Source organism: Vombatus ursinus, unplaced genomic scaffold (genome assembly GCF_900497805.2).
Source record: "Vombatus ursinus unplaced genomic scaffold, bare-nosed wombat genome assembly UNPS02009918.1, whole genome shotgun sequence".
NCBI lineage: Eukaryota > Metazoa > Chordata > Mammalia > Diprotodontia > Vombatidae > Vombatus > Vombatus ursinus.
Genome location: NW_020949696.1, coordinates 5136678 through 5160777, shown reverse-complemented (window position 1 = coordinate 5160777; position 24100 = coordinate 5136678). Strand labels below are relative to the sequence as shown.

Sequence of the window (24100 nt, the reverse complement as noted above, 5' to 3'; positions counted from 1 at the left end):
TGATTTTGTTGGGGCTTTTAAAACAAATACTGTTGCTGTTTGTGGGAAACTGTCAAAGGAGATTCATAATGGAGGAGAAAGAGCACCAGACTTTGTGGGGTTACTTAACCCCACCCAGCTTTACCACCATTTTGCTGGTGAGACCGAGTGAATCACAGGTCCTCAGATTTAGCTGTCAAATGGAGTCAATACAGTCTGTCCAACTTTGTTTTATAAATTATGGTATTTGTCATCCTTACTGTCATATACTGATCTCCCACTAGATTTGTGGTAGGAACGAATGAATATAAAACCTAATGCTTAACCCTGGAACTGGCAAATGTTTTGTTTCCTGTTGGGGGTACGAATCTAAAAGGGAAAGTCCCTGTAGTTAAGGTGCTTATATTCAAATTGGAAGTGAGTGACTAGTTTATTGGATGACCCTTTGAACCACACGAAGTATGGGAAGTTGGTTTGCAAAAGCTTGTATGCATTCTGAGTTGGACTTCAGATAAAGAGCAAGTGAATGACCAAACTGCCATGGTGCCCTCAGGTACTTCTAGAGAAGGTACCATGCCTGTACAGTTTCTGGTTCAGCTTTCACTGATTTATAAATAGTGGCACAGCTAGCAGAGAGCGATGTCTCTGGAGTCTGAAGACCTGAGTTTACATCCAACCTCAGGACACTTACTAGCTGTGTGACCCTGGGTACGGCATTTGACCTTTGGCCGCTTCAGTTTCCTCAACTATAAAATGGGTACAATAACAGTGTCCATCTCACAGGATTGTTGTGAGGATCAAAATTTGTAAAGCACTTAGCACAGTGCTTAATAGTAGGTGTTTAATAAATGTTTATTCCCTTCCCTTTAGGAAGCACCAGCGTCCCCAAGAGTGTTTTGGTTCAGTGGATTTGAGGCTGAATTGTTGCAATTTATAGCAAGCTCTTGTTCTTTGATCAGTTTTAAAGATAGGAGCATGATTGGCTAGGATGGATATAACTGAGCTCCTCTCTGACGGTTCTTAATTCATGGTCTGAAGGGTTTCGGATTAATTATCCAATGACCCAAATGCTTCCCCCATTCTGTACATAGGAGGTTGGGTTTTTGAAACCAGGTTCAATACTTTATTCTAGTGGATCTGCAATCTCACCAGTCACCTTCAAATGATGGAGACCACAATCCATCCAGGTTTAGATTTGTGCCTTCCTGTCCTGCATCATTTGCCCATTCCCTCCCATAAAATTTCCTACAGGGGTCTATCTGTGTTACTTGGAAGTTTTAAAGTTTCAACCCATGAAACTTAACATTTATCCCTATTAGATTTGCTCAAGTGATCTAATTGATACTAAAAAAAAAATCCAAGGATTCATTGATATGTACTGTTGCCAATCATATCAACATGCAGAAACATTTTAATAGCATGTTCTGCATTGTCCCACAGAATACAAAAAATCAATGGGCTCTGAGCCTGTTTCAGAAACCTTTTATAGGTTTGAGTTACATTAGCATACAATGGAATTTTATATAGAGAGAGCAGAAGGGGAAGGCAAAGAACAGAAAGGAAAGATCTGCTTCAGGTAGAATAAACTAGTCAGTAAATACTAGAGATAAAGCTGGAATTTGCAAGCTAACCAGATTCTTTAACCTTGGAGTTTATTACTTGACATATTCATTTTAAGTATAATAGAGGTAATCAAGCTGAGCCCCAAATGCTCTTATCACTAACCAGTTAATCACCTGAGTTCATTGGTGACTCAGCCAAATTCTGAAAGCCCTATCTAGCCACGTGATTTCCTTTCTCAAGCAAAACCAAATAGATGACAGCCTTCCACGAAGATCTTTTGGGATACGTCAGCTATCCCTCCTAGCTTTGTGTGTCCTCTGCGAATTTGCTAAGCATGCCATTTATAACTATAGCTAGCATTTATATAATAGTTTGCAAAGTGCTTCACAGAGAGTCACTTTCCATCCCAAATGACTCATAATGAAAAATGCTATCCACCTCCAAGAACTGATGAACTAACTCTGAGTGCAGATCGAAGTATCTTTCTTTTCACTGTCTATATTTTTCTTGCTTTTTTTTTGCAACATGATTAATATGGAAATAGGTTTTGCATGACCAAACGTATAATGAGTATAATATTGCTTGCCTTCTCAATGGGTGGAGGGACTGGAGGAAGAGAATTTGAAACTCAAAATTTTTTTTAAATGTTAAAAACAAAATTAAAAAAATAGTCATTTTATCCCCACGACAATCCTAAGAAGTAGGTGCTATTATTAATCCCCATTTTACAGGGGAGGAAATTGAGGCAGGGTTCACATGGCTAATAAGTGTCTGAGGCTGAATTTGAAGTCAGTTGTCCATGATTAAAGATCTAGCGCTCTAACCACTGTACCACCTAGCTGCCTTTATGCAAAGCCTCGAACACATGTGAAACAGGGACCAAAGAGCTCTGTCACACTTTAAAGTTGACACTGGCCTGATTTAATGCCTTCTCTCCATCGTTTGCTGAAACGCAGGGAAAGCCTAGCTGCAGCATGTCCCTGACCTACTGCCCTGGCAAAGAAGGAAGTCAAAGGATCTGGGTTCAAATCTCAGCTCTCGTGGGGTACTTCACCTCCACGGGCCTCAGTTTCCCCACCCGCGCCTCCTTCTAGGTCTACCACTAGAGTGTGGGGATCTGGGGAAGCCGTGTGGGTACGAAGGTGCCACAGGAGCAGGAAAAGGAGGAGAGCGCAGGGCGCCTGCGCGGGGAGCTGTCGTGAAGGGGTCACACAAATGTACGGTCCGGGCACTTGCGCTGGCGGGCGGGCGGGCGCAAGCCTTGGCGCCTGCGCGCTCAGGGTCTGGTCTCGGCTGGGCAGGGCGCCTGCGCGCGGCTACAAGTCCTTTGTGTTTTGATGTCAGGAGATGGGGGATATCCCGGCTTGCATTGCGCGGCAGCAGGGGTTGGGGGGGTGGTCCTCCTCTCCAAAGCTTCTCGCAGTAGGGGAGGGGTGCGGACTGCCGGGATCCTCGCTGCTCACCTAGAAGCACCCTGTAATGGTGAGGCGGGGCCGGGAGGCCTTAGTGACATCACAACACCCTTTAAGCGGCCTTAGGCGGTTAACGCGCCGCGCAAGCGCAAAGGGCAGGGTTACCTAACGGCCCTCAGTCTCCCCCTACTGGAATTGCTCCAGAGCGCCTGACGCGCGGCGCGTGGCCTTGTGGGCACCGTAGTTTTTCCTTTTCTCGCTGACTTCTCCCAGCCTCTTCCGCTCTTGGTTCCCCTGGGACTCCGTTTCCCGTGGTGCGCCGGGATCGGTTTCCGGTACGAGTACGGGTACAGATCGGCGCACGCGGCGGCAGTGGCGGCGCCCGGGTGACTTTGCTTGGGAGCCATGGAGGGCAGCTTCGGCTCGGAGTTCGGGGGTGCGGCGGGGGCCGGAGGCGGGAAGCTGGACCCAGGGCTCATCATGGAGCAAGTGAAGGTTCAAATTGCCGTGGCCAACGCGCAGGAGCTGCTGCAGGTGTGGGGCTGGGGCCTGGGACCTGGGGGCGGGGGCGAGGGCCGGGGCCGGGCCGAGGGTCCCCTGGCGCGCGGGTCACTGTGTCTCCCTGTCCCCTCCAGAGGATGACGAACAAGTGTTTCCGGAAGTGCATTGGGAAGCCCGGCAGCTCCTTGGATAACTCCGAGCAGGTGAGGGCGCCTCGCGAGGGGACCCACGCGTGGCCCTGGACCGCCTCTCCTCCGCCCCAGCCCCTTCGGCTGGGGGCGTCGGGCCGTGAGCTGGCCTCTTGCCGCCCGGCCGAATCTTGGGCACGAGCAAGGCATCCTCCCCGAGCCCTGTCTGGAGTGACCCCTACCCCGGCCGTGTAAGGGGGACCCTTCGGAGTTCAGCCGCGGGGGGTCTGGGGAGGCTGGCACTGAGCTAAGTAGATGAACCCCTCCCCTCCCCCCGGGACTGGGGTCGGGGATGGCACGTGCCCCAAGAAAGTGAGCCGAGCCACTGGGAGTGAGGGTTAGCGAGCCTGAAGGAGCACAGTGGCCCATGGGGGTGTCCCGGAGGGAGGGGCAAGAACTGGTGACCCCTTTGGGAGGCTGGAAGAGGACCCGGAGAATGAGTGACTGGAAGAAGCAGGACCTGCCCCCAGGCACCCAGGGGAGGGTAAGGAGCTGTGTGTGTGAGGCATGAAGTGCCTCTGTCCAGTGCTGCCGAGGAACACAGGTCCGGAGGAATCGGACTATCACGTAAGGAGTCCTGGCTCCTGAGTTTGAATCCTAGTTCAGTTACTTAATAGTTATTTATTCATTTTAGCCTTGCCCAAGTATGAGCTTCTTGAGGGTAGAGCCTGTCTTTTTGCCTTTCTTTAAATCTGTAGTGCTCAGCACAGTGTCTAGCACATTGTAGGCACTTAATAAATGCTTATTAATAATTAATCACTGAATGGGCGTTGCTTCAGTCAAACTGAAACCTGTTAAAAACCTTAGCTTAAAAAGGCCAAGGTCTCCCAGAGCATCTAGGGCCATCTCCAGTTGTCCTGATCTGTATCTCACCACTGGACCCCAGATGGCACTGGAGGAGAGAGAGGCTGGTGACCTTGCACAGCCCTGCCTCACTTCAATCCAATCCACTTGCAAGTAGTGGTGGTGGTGGTGGTTGTTTGTCCTTCCATTCTCAAAAATGACCACAATATCGGGGGCATGTCATGGCATCACCTCCTGGATAGCATGGTTCTCTTTGAGAAAGAAAGACAACAAGCACATTGTAGGTGCTTAATAAATGCTTATTGACTGACTGTTTCCACTAGGGTAGTGAGAGGAGCCAAAAGGCAGAATAACCAAACATGAGAGAAGACTTAAAAGGGGTTGTGATTCCTCTGTTTGGATGGATGAGTGGCTGTCATGGGGAAGAGGGGCTCGTTTAGTTTGACCCCAGAGGGCAGAACTAGAACCATCAGATAGATTGCAGCTTGTTGGAAGGAAGACAGCAAGTAAGTAGACCTTGAGAGGCTGTCTGGAACATTCACGCTTGCAGTCCTCACTGGGTCATAGGTGTCAGGATTTCAAGCTGGAAGAGACTTTTGAGACATCTAGGCATAGCCCCTACAGATGAGGCAGTTGTGGGCCAGATAGGATAGTAAGGAGCAGAATCAGGATTCAGACCTTGCACTTGTCAGTTTTGTTGTTCAGTCACGTTCACCTCTCCGTGACTCCCTTTGGGGTTTTCTTGATAAAGATACTGGAGTGGTTTGCCATTTTCTTCTCCAGATCATTTTAGAGATGAGGAAACTGAGGCAGGCAGGGGGAAGTGACTTGCCCAGGGCTACACAGCTAGGAATTGTCTGAGGCTGGATTTGAACTCAAGGTGAGTCTTCTTGACTCGGGCCCTGGCATTTTGTGCACTGTGGTGCCACCTAGCAGCCCTTGAAACTCTAGAACTTTGCTGTTTCTATATCAGTTTGTACCCTGTACTACTCATTGTAGCAGCACAAGGGGATTCCAAAATGGGGCACCTGGCCTTTTAACCAGAGGGGAGGACCCTCACACAGGGCTGTACAGGACACAGTCTAAAGAAAACCTGCCCCAGCCCATTGGTGGAGTCCAGGAGGAACCATTCTGTGGAGATAGGAGAAAGCCACTCTCTCTTTCAGCTCTAGGGTTCTGTGGGCATTGGCCATGCATGGCTGCCCTCCGTGGCCCCCAATCCAGTCTGGATGACGGTCTGAAAACCAGGAAAAAGAAGAATTTGTTTTTCAGGCGTGTCTGACTCTTCCTGACCTCATTTGGGGTTTTCTTGGCAAAGATACTAGAGTGGTTTTTCATTTCCTTCTCCAGATCATTTTACTGATGAGGAAACGGAGGCAGGCAAGGGGAAGTGACTTACCCATTATCTCAGGCTAGATGTGAGCTCAGGTCTTCCTGACTCCACTGAGCTGCCCCATATAGGATCTAGGTGCAGTTAAAGCAGGGCGCCGAGCCCCCTCTCTACCTGTCTCATTTGTTTTCTCTTCAGAAGTGCATTGCGATGTGCATGGATCGGTACATGGATGCGTGGAATACAGTGTCCCGAGCCTACAATTCTAGGTTGCAGCGGGAGCGAGCCAACATGTGAGGCATGTGCTCTTTTCGTGGACATCCAGGAACTCTAGCTGGGTTGTCCAGACCGGCTGTCCCTCTTCCCCAGAGCGGGCCAGCCCTGGACACAGCCAGGGAGCTCATCCTGCCACCCTCCCTTCTCACAGGGTGCTTTGAGAATGAAAGGAATAAGGCAGGGGCAGGGGGGTGATTCCTGAAATTTGGTTCGATTCCTTGGTGATTCCCCACCCCCTCCTCAGCACACTAATAAAAGCCCTGTTTGTGGAGCCTGGATCTCTGCCCTTCTCTAAGGGCCCAGTTCTCCCCTCCTCTGCCGTGGTCTCAGCCTTTGGCCAAAGGATGGCCCTCCTGCAGGTTGCGAAGCTCCTGGCCACCTCCCGTCCCTGACCTTGCTGGGAGGTCCCTGACCTTGCCTGGCACCCGGCATGCACTGATTCGGAGTTGGGCCTTTAGCTGTTCCCTGGGAAAGATGTGATTGGTTCCCCCGGGTGGGGGATGTGCAGCTCACGAGCCTTGGGGGCGAGGGACAATGTTATCACCCCCTGTCATTTATCTGGAAAACAGTAAATTGCTGTCTGTGACACCAGAGCAGCTTCTCTCCATCTTGTGAGCGATGACAAGCGTATGGATTGGTTCTTTCCAAGGTTTGTGCCTCTGAGGTGAGATGTGTCCTTGCTGGGTGGGATGTCCTGCCCTGCCTGGCCCGGCTGTGGGGGCATGGGCCTAGATTTGGAGTCACTGTCATCATGTGACCTTGGGCGGGTCCTGTAATCCCCAAATGACTGCCAGATCTCTTTCTACTCAAATCTTAGCATAATAGTGTGAGTTAGACTGTCTCACTCTGCCGTGTTTCCCCCTTCCACCTCCCTTTGGGATAATCGGGCTGTGATGGCCCAGATGATCATGAAAGTGACAGCCTTATGGAGGTCTCGAGCTGCAGCTGCCTTGAGGATAAGGAATAATAATAAATAGTAATAGCCTTTATACGGCACTCACTATGTGCCGCACTGGCACTGTGCTAAGTGCTTTATGAATACCTCGTTCAGTTCTCACAACAACCCTGCAAGGTAGGTGCTGTTATTCTCGGTTTATGGTTGAGGAAGCACACAGGTGAAATGAATTGCCCAGGGTCTCCCGGTGTCGTGGCTGGATTCAGACTCAGGTCTTCCTGATTCTAGGCCTGGTGCCCCATTTACTGTACCACCTAGTCACCAAGGATGCGGCTGTGGGTTTTAAGGGTTGGGTAGGGTCCCTCCAGGCTGTTTGACTTCCCTTGATCCAATTGGCTGGTGCCCCAGGGATTCAGGGGGGGCCTTGGCCTGAATGCTGAGATGCCAGCAACAATTAGTCACCTCATTCTGTGAGGGTCAGCTCTGGATATGGGGGGAGGAATGATGACTGAAATAATTCACATACCTGTAACACTTTAAGACTTACATGGCATGACTTCAAGGCAGGTAATATAAGTATTAAAGTATCCTCATTTTACAAATGAATAAGCTGAGTCTCCAAGAGGTTAAATGATTAGTTCTTAGTCACCCAACTAGTGGAGTAAAATTGAGCAAACATTTATTCAATGCCAGCTAATATGTTTGAGATTCCCTGTGTTCAGCCCTGGGGATACAAAGGCACAGAATTACAACATTTGCTGCCTGTGACTAGTGCTAGTAAGTAATGGATCTTCGTCCCGGCGGTCTTGCTCCTGGACTTAGGGTGGCCTTGCTGGGGAAGGGCTGAGTCATTCTTCCCCCACAAGCTAGAGTCTGAAACAGGTCATGTTTACTTGTACAGAAGAGCCTAATACAATTTCACCATGTTAAATGCAACTCCCCACACCCTCCCCTGCCCTAATCCCCCCCCAGATGGTCAAGACCACCATCCCGTCGGTTACCCCGGGCGATGGTTCTTGGCTTTCAGGCTATCACTGCTGTCTGGCATAAGGAGATGGGCAGCTCCTTAGGGGCAGCAGCCACTGCCTGCTTCAGGTTGATTCCTAAAGCCAGGGGAACTTTTGACTTGGCCACATGCCTCCTGATCTTCCTGGCCAGTCACAGTCTGATGTTCTGCCTGATCCAGCCCCTTACAGCTGTCACCTTGGCATAGACACCTGGGAAGTATGGCCTGGCACAGCCGTATCCCCAGCTGGTGACCCCAGCAAGAAACCACCTCCCGGCGGGCTCCTTGCAAGCCAGCGGCCCCCCAGCATCACCCTGCAAGGACAAGAAGCAAGAAGGTCAGAAGCCCTGGAGAAGATAGGCCGCCCTCTTCCCTTGCTGGGCTCTTGAGAAGAAGGGATTTCACTGCCAGTAAGATCTACAGAAGGAGCCATGTGGAGGCTTAGGCAGCAGTCTCAGCTCAACCACTAACTGGCTGTCACGTTGCAAGTCGTATTACCTTCTTGGGCCTCAGTGTCCCAGTCTGTAAAATGGGAATGATCCTTTCTGCCCTGCTTTCCTCCCAGGGTGGTTGAAACTGCTTTAAAGGTTTATAAAGCGCTTTTCCCATGAGAACTGTGAACCAGATGGCACAAATATTTCAACTTTACAAATTAAACACCTGTGAAAGTGCCTCCAAGTTTAAAGTGTGGTCTGGATCTAAGGTCTGGTGGGCCAGGCTGGCTGCCTAGTTACAGAAAAGCCTGGAGGATTGGCTGTCCTGGGGAGCCTGGGGACAGTGCACCTGGGACCTCACCGAGCAGCTGTCTACACCTCCCCGGGTGAAGCCTGCACACAGCATTCTGTTACTGATCTGGATGGGGTAGAACTTCCGGCAGGTGTCCTCTCCAATGATGTTTACGACTGCTTTCTGCAGGTGCCTTGCCATTAGCCCTGTTCAACACAAATAGCAGTTAGCAATGACCTCAAGGAGGGCCAGGTGGTGGGTGAGGAGCAAACTTGAGAATGTTAGGACTGCTTTCTAGAACATCCCACCAAGTGGTTTACCAGGCTTCTGCTGGAGGGTCTCTAGGAAGGGGGAGCCGGTGCCTCTGCTAGTGACCCAGCCCTCTTTTGGACAGCTAGTTTAGTTTTCCTTTATACTGAGCCCCACCATACTCAGTGGGCATGAGGGAGGGGCTGGGGGAAATGAGGTAGATCAGAAGGGGAAGGGTCCTTGGAAGCTATTGGACCAACGGCCTCACTTTGCAGATGAGGAAACATCTGGGAAAGGGAAGTGAAATGCTCAAGCTAGGACTCAGACCCAGATATTCTGACTCCAACTTCAGAGCTCTTCCATGGTACCAGAGGCTTCATCTGGCCTAGCAAATATGCTGTTGGGTGTTAGGTAAAATGATAACAGAGGATGCTATTGGAGACCTGAATGATTAGCGCAGTGCTCGGAATAATGTCTTGTTCAGTTGTGTCTGACTCTTGGTGACCCTATTTGGGATTTTCTTGGCAAAGATACTGGAGTGGTTCGCCATTTCCTTCTCCAGCTCATTTTACAGATGAGGAAACTGAGACACACAGGGTGAAGTGACTTGCCTGGCATCACACAGCTAGTAAGGGTCTGAGGCTGGATTTGAACTCGGAAAGATGAGTCTTTGTGACTCTGGGCCCAGTGCTCCATCCGCTGTGCAACCCAGCTGCCCCATCCTAGAATGTAGTAGGTGCTTAATAAATGCTTATTCTCTTCTCATTCCCACTCCCTGTTCTCATTTTCCCCCCCTTTCTGAAATGTGTTGGATTTAAAGTCAGAGGGCCTAGGTAGAGGCGCCAACTCTCCCTGTGTGACTAGACCAGGTGCTTTGGAGGGCTTATCTGCCTCTGCTTAGGCTGGGCTTGGCCACCCTAGGTTTTGCCAATCCCTGAGCCCTGGATTCGAGGGGGCAGGGTGGGGTAAACTGGGCAGTGGCAGTTCAGGGGGAAGCTGTGGGTGATTTGCCTACCTCCTTCTCTGATGGAGCCCCAGCCAGTGATGAAACACTTTGTGCCTTCAGTGAAAAGGTGAGAGTGCTCTGGGAGACAGATGGGCTTAATGACGCTGGTGTATTTCACAGGAGCCGAGAGTTCCAGGAGGGCCACGTCGTAGTCCAAAGTGTAGATGTTGTAGAATGGGTGCTTGTAGATGCGGTACACCTTCTCAACCTTCCCCTCTGTGCCACTCAGGGAGGCCGTCCCCAGGAAGGCGACCCACAGGTTGGGGTCACTATAACTGAAGCCATGGAGAATTTCACTAATAGCTACCAATCTGGTTTATTTTTTAAATAGTATTATCTGTTTTTAGTTTTAAACATTCACTTCCATAAGATTTTGAGGTTTAAGTTTTCTCCCCATCCCTCTCCCTCCCACCCCCCCAAGACAGTGTGCAATCTGATATAGGCTCTACATACACATTCATTTTAAGCATATTTTCACATTAGTCATGATGTAAAGAACAATTAGGACTAATGGGAGGAACCACAAGAATGAAGCAATAAAACAAAGCAACAAAGGAAAAGGAGAGCAGATAGTATGCTTCCATCTGCATTCAGACTCCATGTCCTTTCTCTGGATGTGCATACGTTTTCCGTCATGAGTCTTTTGGAGTTGTCTTAGATCCTTGCATTGCTGAGAAGAGCCAAATCTATCAGTCATAGCATAGTGTGGCTATTAAATAGCTACCCATCTTAAAGCATTTTCCTACCCTGTGAAGTGAACTGCAAGTATTATCTTCATTTTACAGCTGAGGAAATTGAGGCTCAGGTTAGGTAATCTGCTCATGGTCTTCCTGCCAGTGCCCTGACTCCTAACTTCCAGGACACAGAAGCTTTCTCCCTCCATTCCCAATAAATACCTATTCTGCACAACTCACTTCTGAGAATTAGTGGAGATGGAAAGATGAATGAGATTGAGTCTCTGCCCTCAAGGAACTGAGTCAAAGAGGGAGAAAAGGCTAGAATTTAGATCTGAAGGGATTTTAGAGTTTACCTGATTCAAGCCCCTTGTCAGACAGATGAGGTGACTTGCCCAAGAAGCCAAGTGGCAGAGCCAATTCTATTGAGGGACCCTTTGAGCAAACCCAGCTTTTTTTTTTTTTTTTTGCAGTTGGGGTTAAGTGACTTGCCCAGGGTTACACAGCTAGTAAGTGTCAAGTGTTTGATCTGAGGCTGGATTTGAACTCAGGTCCTCCTGACTTGTGGGCCAGTGCTCCATCCACTGCGCCACCTAGCAGCTGCCTCTTTTAATTTTGTTTTTTACTAGGCAATGGAGTTAAGTGACTTGCCCAGAGTCACACAGCTAGTAAGTGTCGAGCAAAGCCAGCTCTTTTCCCACAATGCACAGGGCAAGCAGGAAAGGCTTCTTTGAAGAGGTGGCAGTTGAGTTGGGTCCCAAATCCATAGAGCTGATATAAGGGCAGCAGCCCTGGAATTTCATGGTCTCCAGTGGACCAGCCCTGGCCATGTACTTTCAGGAAACCCTTGAGGCAGAAACCCACTTTTCAATGCTATGTATGAACTGACTCCCATTTCCTGTAAAGGGCATTCAGTAATCATATCATCTGAGCGGCAGGACAATGCAGTGGAAAGGATGTGTGAACAACCAGAAGACCTGAATTCAAGTCTTAGATTTACTACTCATCTGAGCTTCAGTTTCCTCATCTATAAAATGGGCATCAAAACCATGAGGGCCATTTCCAGTGGTCCTGATCTATATCCGGCCACTGGACCCAGATGGCTTCGGAGGAGAAAGTGAGGCTGGTGACTTTGTACAGCCCCCCCCTCACTTAAATTCAATTCACTTGCATGTCATGACATCGCCTTCCTGAAGTCAAGGACCTCTTCAAGGACAGAGATCATAATCTTTATACTCTCTACCTCACAGAGTGTGTCTGAGGGCCCAGATGAGATGATATAACTAAGGCACTTAATCAAATGTTCCTTCTCTCGCCTTCTAGTGGAACTAAGGCCCCATTTTCACAAAATCTGGCAAACCCAAGGGAGGGAGACCACCAGATGAACCAGCAGGAGTAGCATTTCTGAGGATCTAGGTCAAAGGGTCCATCAAGAAGCCAATAAAAGCTCCGCAGACAACTTCGAGGTGGGTGAGGGAGGAGAGTTAGCAGAAACAGAGGGGGCTCAGAGCTAATCCTGTTTCTGTACCACTTAAAGGATGACCAAGCACTGTGTAATGGTCCTTTAATAGGGGATGGGACTTGCCCAGAGTCACAAAGCTACCAAGAGGCAGAGCCTTTGAATTCCCAAGCTAAGATGCTTTCCATTACATCCAAATTTGAGAGGCTGTGTGGTAAGAAGGAATGAGAAGCCTTGGAGTTAGAGGACCTGGGTTCGAATTCTACCTCCAAAGTAATTCACTTCCCTGGCCTCTGTCTCTTCCTGTGAAATGAGGGAGTTGGTTTCTGGAGGCCCCTTTAGCTCTAGATCGATAATTCTGAGCTCTCTTCCTCCTCTAAATCTATGATTCTGTGACCCTAAGGAAATATACAACCGCTTCTGGGCTGAGACTGTAAGAACTGAGCTTTGGTGAAAACACTTTTCCTTTAGATTTTAACATACTATTCTTTTGGGAAATTATAGGGAGTCATTAAAATGTTTCAGTTTCAGGGTGACTTTTTACCCTCACCTGTTATTTTGAAAGTTATTACTATTGCTAGTAGCTAATGTTTATATCAGTTCTAAGATATGCAAAGCCCTTTATAGATACGATTTCATTTGCTCCTCAGAACAACCTCTGAAGCTCAGTGCTTGCATTATCCCCATTTTCCAGATGAGGAAACGGGCTAAGAGTTTTGGTGATTTGCTCAGGCAACCTAGTAAGTGCCTGAGACAATATTCAAACTCAGGTCTGCTTGATTTCAAAACCAGAGTATTCTACCCACTCGTCACTGAGCCGGCTCTCAGAAAACGGACAATGAAGATGACTGATGAAGAGAGAGGTGAGTTTCAGCTCATCAATGGCCAGCCCAGAAACTATGGAGCGTCTTGTTGGCATCCTCGGTAGCAGCAGGGGGAGCCAGAGATAAGGGAATTTCCATGTCAGGAAGTGGGAGAGATAAGGGGAAAGAGTTTTTACGTGTAATTGGGGGAAAATAAAATATTACATTAAAAAAGATGTAACTATAATGCAAAACAAACCAGCATAAAGACATAATAAAAGAGCCAGTGCAGAGCAAGTGAACCAACTGTGGACTTGAAATTGAAGTTCCCGGATTTGAATCCTGCCTTTGACTAGGACTGGATGACTATGGACAAGTCACTTCCCCTTTAAGCCTCAGTTTCCCCATCTGTAAAACAGGCGGCACATACGTGAAAAGGCCATGTGGAGAGATGATGATGGGTTTAAGATTAGACAGAAGTGTCTCCTCCTTAGACTTCCAGTGCTTCCCTGGAAGACGTCAGATCTTGACATTACTGTTTGTGGTGGGTTTTAAAGAGAGAAATGGGGTGCCATGAGGACATCCAATACTCTACCACTTTCACTATTCGGGGTCTGTTTTAAAAATGGGCAGCACTCGGAGTGTGGTCCCCGAGTGTAAGTGAGTACAAGTTATGAGGGTGGAGTTGAGTCAAGGCGTGGTGTTGATCATTAAAGGGAATGTCAATGAGAGCCAGTGTTCAACAGTGTCCATTGGGTGGTTACTGAGCTGCTCTTTCTGCTCCTGGCCCTTTCCAGGCCACCTCTTCTGTGATAGTGAGTAGGGCTTATTTTAGTCTTTGTATGGTGGTTGTATCACCAGTACCCAGCCAGTGCCTGGCACACGGGAAGCCCTTAATAACTTGCTGATTGATTGATACATGCTGTGAGTACTTCGTGTATAATACACAAACATTTATTTGGAGTCCTGTATTTGGAGGGGTCATTGGCATTAGCCAATCCTTTGATTAAGAAAGGTGGAAACTTTTTTTCTTTAAAAAATATTCTTTGGTACATGGGATGGCTCTCTAAGAAGGGAGTGGGGAAGGAATAGAGGGAAAAATTTTGGCAACAGAAATAAAAGCTATTAATGCAAATGTATTTAAAAAAGAAAAGATGGGATTAGAAGTCGGTAAAGTGTTTTACTATTGTTGTGAGATGGGGGTTGGGATGGGTCCATTCTGTGGAATATGCTTGGGGATGGGCCTTTGGGGCCATCCCATGAAGCAGGCGTGATGCTGAACCTATGCCTTGGTTACTTCTAGCAACATATGTGACTTTGCCTCCTCTATAATCAGGGGCTTCCGGCCCAGCTCCAAATGGACTGTGTCCTGACACCATTGTGATATGGGGCCTGTGGCAAAGAGGATTGGCTAATGGACAGCCTTTGAAAGGGAGAGACAATTTTTCCCCTCTCTGCCTTCCTTCTTCTGAGTCTGTGGCTTGATACCCTAATAGCTCTCCTTTGGACTTGCCACGGAAGAGGGACTTTCTTCTTCCCTCCCTCCCTACCACTGTGACGGCTGCTCGCACATGGCAGTGAGACTGTGTTTGTCTTGTTAGCCTGAGATGATCACTCAAGGCTCTCTGGGTAGAGGAGGGGAGAGGGACTTATTGGGAAATGAAGGTGATGTAGAAACAAAAAAAGCAAGAAAAGAAACCCAAATCAGTTGAATTGTAGGTGCTGTTTCTTTCTTCTGTTTCAGTGTTGGGTTGAATTTCTGGAGTTTGTGTGAAGGGAAGTTTTTCAAAGACTTCAGGCTCCTCAGCTTTTCCTTCTTCAGTAATGAGGAGCTCCCCCATTTTAGGTCTTATTTCATCTAATCCGAGCTTAGGGAAGAAGTTATTTTGTATAGCTGCCCCAAACAGGTCTTGCAGTACGTTATTGTGAGACCCAGAGCTGAGAGCCCTGTTGACAAAAAGTGGGCTGAAGCTCTTGCCCGTAACTGTGAAGACATGGTTCCATTTTGTTATGGTAGCCTTGGTGCGTAATAAAAGCATTCACAGCCCATTTCATGTGCCTTTGGGACTTGCTTGGGTTAGCTGGCAGCACCATCTGCACTGAAGCTTTTTCTAGTGGCTGGCATTGGCATATCTGATTTGTTTTGGCACCTTTTGCCTTTTTGTGGCACCAGAAGGGAACATGAAGGAGCGCCATTTGCTTGGCTGTTCTGATCATCACGATTTTAGAGAAGGGATACCCCGAATCCCTAGGCCACCCCATTGTTTGTTTGACTCTTAAGACCAGCCACATCACACTGACCAAGGTGCTAACTCATAGCTTCCTACTTCAAACCAATCAATCAATAAATATTTATCGAGCATCTGCTTTGTGCCAGGCATTGCGCTAAGCACTACTCTGACTTTAACAAACAGAGATGGAAATTGGGAGAGGGCGATTTAGGCACAGAAAATAACAAGCTGTGGAAGATCGAAGGACACATACAGAATAGAGATTAGTCCAATTTGGCTGGAATATAGTATAAGTGAGATAAGGCTGGAAAGGCGCCCTCTTTCACCAAGACTCTTCCTAATGACAGTATGTTGCTAATCCTGCTGCTACAGGAAAGTGCCTCCTGGCAGTTCTTTGGTTTTCCCAGTTGCCTTCAAGACTTACAGGAAGAAAAAATAGGATTTGTCTGAAGAAATTGGTTTAGATGTAAAGAGAACTCATTAACCAAGTTATGTTTGAAAAAGAAATGCCCAGGAGGTCGAAGCAAGGCCAAATCACAGAGAATGGATATAATAGCTTGGCATGAAGTCCTATAAAAATAATGTCAGGAGTGCTAATGCTCAGAATGAGCTGAGACTGGCCAGAGAAGCTAAGAAGTACAAAAGGGTTTGTGGGCTTATTTTCTGGTTGTTTTATTTTTAAGATATATTAGGAGACAGAGTAGGATCCAAGAAGGGATAAGACCTTTGCCCTTAGGTGGATAAGATAATGAGAACTGACAACAGAGAGGGCAGACCTGCTCATTTCTTTATTTTGCTTCCGTTTTCTCTGACAAGAACAAGGACCTTTGTCCCAGGAAGGACAGAACAAAGATGGCTAATAGGACAAATGCCATAGCATACCTTAGATTAGTGAGGAGATAGGAATAGAGTACCTGGTGGCTCTTGATGAATTCAAGTCACCAGGACTAGAAAGAATGGCATGCTTGGGTATGGAAAGAGCTGGGCCATTGTCAGCAACCTGGGAAAGATCATGGAGACGGGGGGAAGTACCAGGAGTCTAGAGAAGGGCAAATGTTGGAACCTGGAAGAGAATAAAATCTGCAAACTCTTGGCTATGAGTTTGATGTTGATTCTTGGGAAATTCTAGAAAGGCTCCTTAGAGAGATGGTTGTCCAACATTTAGAAGGGCTTCATCTAGCTTATGTCATGCCAGGCTAAACTCATTGCCTTTTTGAGGGGCAAGATAAGTAGAAACAGAGATTTAGAGCTGGGAGGGACCTTTGAGGTCATTGACTCCAACCCCTTCATTTTACAGATAAAGAACTGAGGCCCAGAATGTGTCCTGTGTCTTATTTATCTTGGTATTCCCATAAATGTTTATTGAATTGAATCAAAGGGGGAAATAGGGACTGGAGGTGAGACAGACCCAGGACGTGATGGGGGAAGGTGCAGACCCACTAGACAGATCTAGGAGAGAGGGAGGAGAGAGATACCCCCAGAGTCAGCTTGGGGAGCTGGTATGGAGAAACCTCAGAACTTTCCCAGGGTCTCCTGACTTCCCTCTCCCATGGTGGAATTGTAGCCATTGGATACTGGTTTATTTTTTTATTTTTTAATTTTTTTTAGGGAACTGGGGTTAAGTGACTTGCCCAGAGTCACACAGCTAGTAACTGTCAAATGTTTGGTCTGAAGCCGAATTTGAACTCAGGTCCTCCTGACTTAAGGGCCGGTGCCCTATCCACTGTGCCACCTACCTGCTTCTCTGGCTTATTTCTATGCCTGTCCATGGAGCCCCTGACCTCCAAAGGGGGTCAGGATGTTGCTGCTCGGCCAGAGCTGCTAGATTTTACCAGAGAGGCAAAGGGAATGGCTTCGCAGGAAGATGGGAAATTGTGAGCTGTGGACTCACCCTGCAACCCTGGTAGATCATTTAGCCTTACCCACTCAGATGAGGAAACTGAGTTCAGCCCCACCCCCTTCCATCCTCCCTCCCCTAAGCTGCTCTCAATCCCATCAAATGGACTTACACGTCAAAGCAGTGCGCTGCGGTGAGCAGCCACCTGTCCGCAATCAGCACTGCCCCACACTTGTGCTCCTTCCTCCTCAGCCAGAGACTGACCTGCCAGGGCCATTCCCCACGGCTGGCAGCGCTGCCGCCAACAATCTTGGTGAGGGTGCCCACCGGAGAGACACCGCAGTCTGGAGAGAGGGGAGAGGGCAGAGACAGAATGCGCGGGGACGCTAGCAGCCAGCTGCCCTCCTAGCCCTCCCACCTCCTCCCCACACCATGGGGAATCAGAGACAAGAGCCGAGCTTCCACAGAGAGTAATTCTAGGCTGCCATCGGGAAGAAGGGTCACGCTGGTTCTGTGTAGCTGCGGGGGACAGCGCTTGCACCAGTGGGTGGTTAGAAGTCACTGGAAGGCTAAATTCGGCTTCACAGAAGGGAGAGCTTCTGTTGATATGATCAATTCTGCTGATAGTTTTCCTAATATTGAACTAGCCCTGCATTCCTGGTATAAATCCTACCTGGTCATAGTGTATTGTGCTCATGATAAGTTGCTGTAATCTATTTGCTAATATTTTATTTAAAATTTTTGCATCTATATTCATTAGGGAAATTGGTCTATAATTTTCTTTCTCTCTTTTGACTCTTCCCGGTTTAGGTATCAGCACCATATTTGTGTTATAAAAGGAATTTGCTAAGACTCTTTCTTCACCTATTTTCCCAAAGAGTCTATATAGTATTAGAATGAATTGTTCTTTAAATGTTTGATAGAATTCCCTTGTAAATCCATCTGGCCCTGGAGATTTTTTCCTGGGGAGTTCATTGATGACTTGTTCAATTTCTTTTTCTGAAATGGGGTTATTTAAGTATCTTCCTTCCTCTTCTGTTAATCTGGGCAATTTATATTTTTGTAAATATTCATCCATTTCACTAAGATTGGCAAATTTATTGGCATACAGTTGGGCAAAATAGTTCCTAATTATTGTTTTACTTTCCTCTTCATTGGTGGTGAATTCACCCTTTTTATTTTTGATACTGGTAATTTGGTTTTCTTCTTTCTTTTTTTAAAAAAATTAAATTAACCAAAAGTTTATCTATTTTATTGGTTTTTTCATAAAACCAGCTCAGTTTATTTATTAGTTCAATAGTTTTCTTAATGTCAATTTTATTAATCTCTAGAAGGGAGAGCTTCTGAATGAGCCTCTCTTAAAGTGGAATGGGCTGCCTAAGGAGACAGCGATGCCGCTTGTCATTGGAAGAACAGTCATTAGTCAGGAACATTCATAGAATCACCCGGTATCAGATCTGGAAGGAACCTCAGAGAACATCTTTTCGGTGGTGAGGTGGTATAAGGTGATAAAGCCTCAGACTTAGAGCCAGGGAGACCCGAGTACAGATCCTGCCTCACACACTTACTAGCTAGGCTACCATGGGCACATCACTTAAAGGTGCCCAGTCTCAGTTTCCTTATTTGTAAAATGGGGATTACGAAAAAGCACCTACATCCCAGAATGGTTGTGGGGATCAGATGAGATGTTTATAAAGTACTTTGTAAAACTTTCTATTATCTTTCAGTGGAAAGAGCACTGAAGTTGGAAACAGGAGGCGGGGAAAGGGTGCTAGGTTTGGAGTCAGGTGACCAGGGTTCAGATCCCAGCTTGGCCACTTGCTACTTTATGTAATCTTGGACGTCGTCTAATTTCTCTGGATCTCCGTTTCCTCACCTATAAAAGGAGGGTGGAGAACAAGATGACCTTTAAAGTCAGGCCCCTTCCTGACCATAGAAATCTATGATCCTATGACCTGGCTCTGAAAGTTACTTTTGGGGCGACCCTGGCGCTACCGGCTTCACTGAGTGGTTTGGGGGAAAGTGTCTTATTAGTAATGATGATGATAGTAATAATGCATCCTTCTTTCAGAGTGAGGAAACTGGAGCCCAGTGAGGTTCAATCATGGCCTGGACTAGATGACCCCCTAAGGCCCCTTTCCATTCCAGAATTCGATGAAATGAACAAGATTTTAGCTTGGGATCATAAAGTTTGACCCAGGACCCATCCACCAACACTGATCGTGGCCGATCTTTGCTGGCCGTCAGCCAGCTGCCTGAGCTTGGTCGGGCCCTCTGAGGACTCCCTAAATGGACCTATTCATTTTTGTGCCCTATTCATTTCTTCACTTGGCTTGTGGAAGGAATGCAAAGTCAGCTGGGAATGATTGACTCTGGACAAGATGGAGGGCATCCAGGGAAGGGCAGCCAGGAAAGAGAGAGGACTGTGAGCCATCCAATAGGAAATTCGGTAGAAGGAACTGGGGGTTTAGTTTGGAGGAGAGAAGATTTAGGGCAGACATTATCAAATTATGTAAATGCTTTTCAAGCCTCCAGTCACTATATAAATGTCAGTTGTGAGAACATTGATTACTCTAGAACCTATTGGGCTCTCATATATGGAGGAGGGATTAGGTTTATTCTGCTACTAGAAGCATTGTGGGGAATGTGTAGAGAGGCAGATTTAGTCTCAATGCAAAGGAAAACTTCCTGGCCACTGGAGCTTCCCAGAGTGGAATGGACTGCCTGCAGAGGTAGTGAGTTTCTCACCACTAGTGGTCTTGGAAGGGAGGGTGGAGGAACATTTGTCAGGGTCATTACAGAAGGGATTCCTGCCCAGGTACAGGGTGGACTAGCAGTCTTAGAATCATATCATTTTAGAGTTGAATCTAGTCCAAAATACCCAAAAGACTTATCTCCCCTACTTGGCTCCTTCTTGAAGAAGTGCAGAGGGGGGGAGCTCATTACCTCCCAAGGAGGCCCATTCCACCTCTAGTTAGTAGGAAGTTTTCCCCTATATCACAGCCAAACGTGACTGCCACGTCCACCCATAGCTCCTCGTTCCACCCATATGGTCGAACCAAACAGATCTAATTCCTCTTGGACATAGCAACCCTTCAAATACTTAGAGACAGCTGCCATCTTGCTCCTGAGTCTTCTCCAGGCTAATATGCCCTGTTCTTTCAACTAATCATCCTAAGGCTTGGGATCAAGACCCTGCTCTGTCCTAGGATCATAGATCTGGAGCTAGAAGGTGAGGGAAGGGTCCAGGAACAAGCATTTATAGAGCACCTACCGTGTGTCAAGTACAGCACTAAGTGCTTTGCAAATATCTCATTTCATCCTCACAACAACCCTGTGAAGGTAGATAGAAGAACCTGAAAAGTCATCTCGTCCAACTTCCTCATTTGACAGTTGAGGAAACTGAGGCCCAAGGCAGTAGAGTGACTTGCCCAAGGAATCAGAGGTGGGATCTGAAGCCACTTTTTTGTGTGGCTTTATCATCCTGGCTGTCCTCTTCTGGAGGTGATCCATATCATCTAAACCATGGTGCTCTGGCCTAAACGTTAGCACTCTACTTTGGTCTCACCAGGGCAGAGTAAAAGTGGACTCCCACTTCCTTATTCTGGAAGGGAAACCTCTCAATGTGGGCCAAGATCTCACTGGCTTTCTGGGCCACCGGGTCCCATGGCTGCGTCCTACTGAGCTTTGTTGTTCAGTTTTTTCCGACTCTTCCTCACCCCATTTGGATTTTCTTGGCAGAGATACTGGAGTGGTTTGCCATTTCCTTTTCCAGCTCAATTTACAGATGAGGAAACTGAGGCAAACAGGGTTAAGTGACTTGCCCAAGGTCACGCAGCTAATACTGTCTGAGGCCAGATTTGAACTCAGGAAGATGAGTCTTCCTGACTCCAGACCTGGTGCTCTGTGCACTATGGCACCACCTAGCTGCCCCCATATTGAGTTTGCAGCCCCCCGAAAACCAGAGATCTTCAGAAAAACTTATCTCACCATGTTTCTCTCATCTTATACTTCTGGAGTCAGGCTTTGGAAGCCAAGTGCAAGACTTAACATTGGTTCCTATGAAATTATCCTTACTAGATTCAGTCGGTTGTTCTAGACCGGCAAGCTTGTTTTGGCTCTGGTGCTTTAGCCATCCCTCCTAGCTCTGTGTCAACTGCAAATGTGGTAAGCAATGCCATCTATGAGGGGACTGAGGAGTCACAATAGAGAGAGCGCTGGGGCTGGAGTCAGAAGACCTGAGTTCAAATCCAGCCTCAGACACTTACTAGCTGGGTGACCCTGGGCAAGTCACTTCACCTCTGTCTGCCTCAGTTTCCTCACTTGTAAAAATGGGGAAAATAACAACACTTACTTCCCAGGGCTGTTGTGAGGATCAAATGAGATAATAATTAGCACACTGCCTGGTACATATAAATGTTAGCTATGATGATGATGTTGATGTTGATGACCTGAGTTCAAATCCTGCCTCAAACACTTACTAGCTGTGTGATCCTTAGCAAATCACTTTACCTCTGTCTGCCTCACTTTCTTCTTCTATAAAATGGGGATGATAACAGCCCCTACCTGCCAGGGTCATTGTGAGGATCCAAAAATGCTTGGTAAAGCTTAAAGAGCTATAGACATGCTAGATTCAAATCAATGAGAAAATTGGCCAGTAGAACAGAAGCAAATGTGACTCAAGAATGAGAAAGCTGTTGGCCAGCACAAGATCAGAGTTGGCTTCCCTTCCCCAGCCCAGGCCGCCTCTGCTTTGGGGATCCCAGGCAGGCCTCCTAGTTGGCCCTGGTTTTATATAGTCGGTGCTTTCAAATTGGGGTTCACTCATTTTTTTTGTTTTGTTTTTTGGTGAGGCAATTGGGGTTGTGACTTGCCCAGGGTCACACAGCTAGTAAGTGTTATATGTCTGAGGCCGAATTTGAACTCAGGTCCTCCTGACTCCAGGGCTGGGGCTCTATCTGCTGTGCCACCTAGCTGCCCCGTTCACTCACTTTTTCAGTGGATGAATGGAGGCAAGCAGCCTGCCTGTTGTCATGGAAAGCATGCTGGCCAAGAGCACTTGGAATCAAATTCAAGCTCTGCTCTGTACTACTTGTGTGACCCTAGGCCAGTAACTGGGCTTCTCTGTGCCTCAGCCTCTCATCTATAAAAGGAGGGAGCTGGATCATATGACCTCTAAGGTCCCTTCCAGATCTAAATCTGTGCCCCTGAGAACTGAGTTGCACAGATGATTTGTAAGCACAGAGTACAAGTGAACATCCCTTGTTAGGGTGTGGCCTCTAACTGGTGTGGCTTAACACAGGCTGAGAATGGTGATGGTCAAGAAGCCCACGCCGCCCAAACTAACTTTTCCGTATTATTACTGTACCTGGAAGCTGAATGGGTGTGGCCGGTTGGTGGGTTGGTGGTGGAGGGGGCGGCTTACTACTGGTGGTCCTGATTGCCGTGATGACCGCACTGGTAGACCTCCTGGTCGTAGTTTCGCTGGTAGGCCAAGGGGTAGTTTTGCTCGTTATGGGTCCGCTAATAGTCTTGCTGGTAGGCTGGCTGGTAGGGGTGCTAGTGGTCTTGAGGGTGGCTGTGCCGGTCAGTTTGGGGGTCAGTTTGCTGGGGGTCACACATGTGGTTGTTAAGCTTGAGGTTACTCCTAGGGGGTGACTGGTAGTGACATGTGTTTTCTCAGGTGAGAAGGTGGAGCCAGTCTGCAGGCCAGGTGAGATGGTGTCTACAATCCAGTCTTTGAGCCTGGTCATCCGGGAGTACACTCCTGGCTTTTTAGCTTGAGCACATCCAATCCCCCAGCTCACAACCCCTGCCAGATAAAACACGCCTGGGGTCTCTTCACAGGCCAGCGGCCCCCCAGAGTCACCCTAGGGAAGAAACACGGAAAGCTGAGGATCCCAAAGCACTATCCCAAGGGAGAATCAAACCTGACTGGGTGAGGGAATTGGTAAGTCATGGTTTGGGGGATTTCCCTGGCATCTCCAGTTGATTCTAGACTCTTCTGTCTTTCTTTTTGGTCTGTTTTTAGAGAAAGCAGCTTATTTTAATGGCACCTAAATTTGAATGGATGGTCTGACCCTTACTTAGCTGTATTAGACTGTGAGCCCCTTGAGGGCAGGGACTGTTTCTGCCTTTCTTTGTATCTCTAGCACTCAGCAGGATGCCTGGTACACAGTAGGCACTTAGTAAGTGTTTGTTCACAGGTCTTGACTGTATAACCTTGTACAGATTTCTTTACCTTTGTGAGCCCTAGTTTCCTCATGCATGAAATGGACATAATGCTTACTGTGCCCACTTCACGGAGCACTGTGGGGAAGGTACTTGGAAAAATAGTGGTGATGATGGGGGCCTTCTCTCAGCTTGTCTATAATTCTAGAGGAGTGCTCAGTTAAACAGATCTAGAATAGGGTGCTTGGCCCAAACATTCATAGGAACATGGGATTTAGAGCTGGGAGGGCCCTTAGAACACAGGATGTCAGAGCTGGAAGGGCCCTTAGGACACAGGATGTCAGAGCTGGGAGGGATCTTAGAACCCAGAATGTTGGGGCTGGGAAGGCCCCTAGGATACAGGATGTCAGGGCTGGGAGGGCTCTTAGGACACAGGATGGCAGAGCTGGGAGGGCCCTTAGAACCCAGAATGTCAGAGCTGGGAGGGCTCTTAGAACCCAGAATGTCAGGGCTGGGAGGGCTCTTAGGACACAGGATGTCAGAGTTGGGAGGGCCCTTAGGACACAGCATGGCAGAGCTGGGAAGGCTCTTAGAACATAGAATGTCAGAGCTGGGAGGACCCTTAGAACACAGCATGGCAGAACTGAGAAGGCTCTTAGAACCCAGAATGTCAGAGCTGGGAGGGCCCTTAGAACCCAGAATGTCAGAGCTGGGAGGGCTCTTAGAACCCGGAATGTCAGAGCTGGAAGGGCCCTTAGAACACGGAATGTCAGAACTGGGAGGGCCCTTAGAACACAGCATGGCAGAGCTGGGAAGGCTCTTAGAAAAGAGGATGTCAGAGCTGGGAGGGCCCCTAGAACACAGACTGTCAGGGCTGGGAGGTACTTCATAACATAGAATGTTAACACAGTCCAACCCCTTCATTTGACAGATGAATCATCCAGCCCAGAAAAGTAAGTGACTATCCCAAGAGCATCCAGGCAGCAGCAG

General features: G+C 47.8%; 2 protein-coding genes across 2 annotated transcripts in view; one reads left to right on the top strand and one right to left on the bottom strand.

Annotated features, from left to right (window-relative positions):
- Positions 1 to 3294: 3294 nt before the first annotated feature.
- Positions 3295 to 6644, top strand: TIMM13 (translocase of inner mitochondrial membrane 13). Its single transcript, XM_027853291.1, has 3 exons — positions 3295 to 3488; positions 3590 to 3658; positions 5976 to 6644. The coding sequence occupies exons 1-3, from the start codon at positions 3360 to 3362 to the stop codon at positions 6072 to 6074; spliced, it is 297 nt and encodes a 98-aa protein (XP_027709092.1). The 5' UTR covers positions 3295 to 3359; the 3' UTR covers positions 6075 to 6644.
- A 1631-nt stretch (positions 6645 to 8275) lies between these two features.
- Positions 8276 to 24100, bottom strand: part of TMPRSS9 (transmembrane serine protease 9) — a 101076-nt gene continuing 85251 nt past the window's right edge. Inside the window, exons 15-18 of the mRNA XM_027853290.1 lie at positions 22308 to 22809; positions 17112 to 17283; positions 9945 to 10210; positions 8276 to 8886 (exon numbers count right to left, since the gene is read on the bottom strand). Of these exons, the coding sequence (XP_027709091.1) occupies positions 8681 to 8886; positions 9945 to 10210; positions 17112 to 17283; positions 22308 to 22809 (1146 nt within the window). The 3' untranslated portion in view covers positions 8276 to 8680. The remainder of the gene's footprint in view (positions 8887 to 9944; positions 10211 to 17111; positions 17284 to 22307; positions 22810 to 24100) is intronic.

Bases quoted from the DNA above. Each gene is read 5' to 3' on its own strand.
- TIMM13 (XM_027853291.1), top strand. From the start codon at position 3,360: ATGGAGGGCAGCTTCGGCTCGGAGTTCGGGGGTGCGGCGGGGGCCGGA. The intron at 3,489-3,589 runs GTGTGGGGCTGG...TGTCCCCTCCAG, and splicing joins ACGCGCAGGAGCTGCTGCAG to AGGATGACGAACAAGTGTTT. The intron at 3,659-5,975 runs GTGAGGGCGCCT...TTTTCTCTTCAG, and splicing joins CCTTGGATAACTCCGAGCAG to AAGTGCATTGCGATGTGCAT.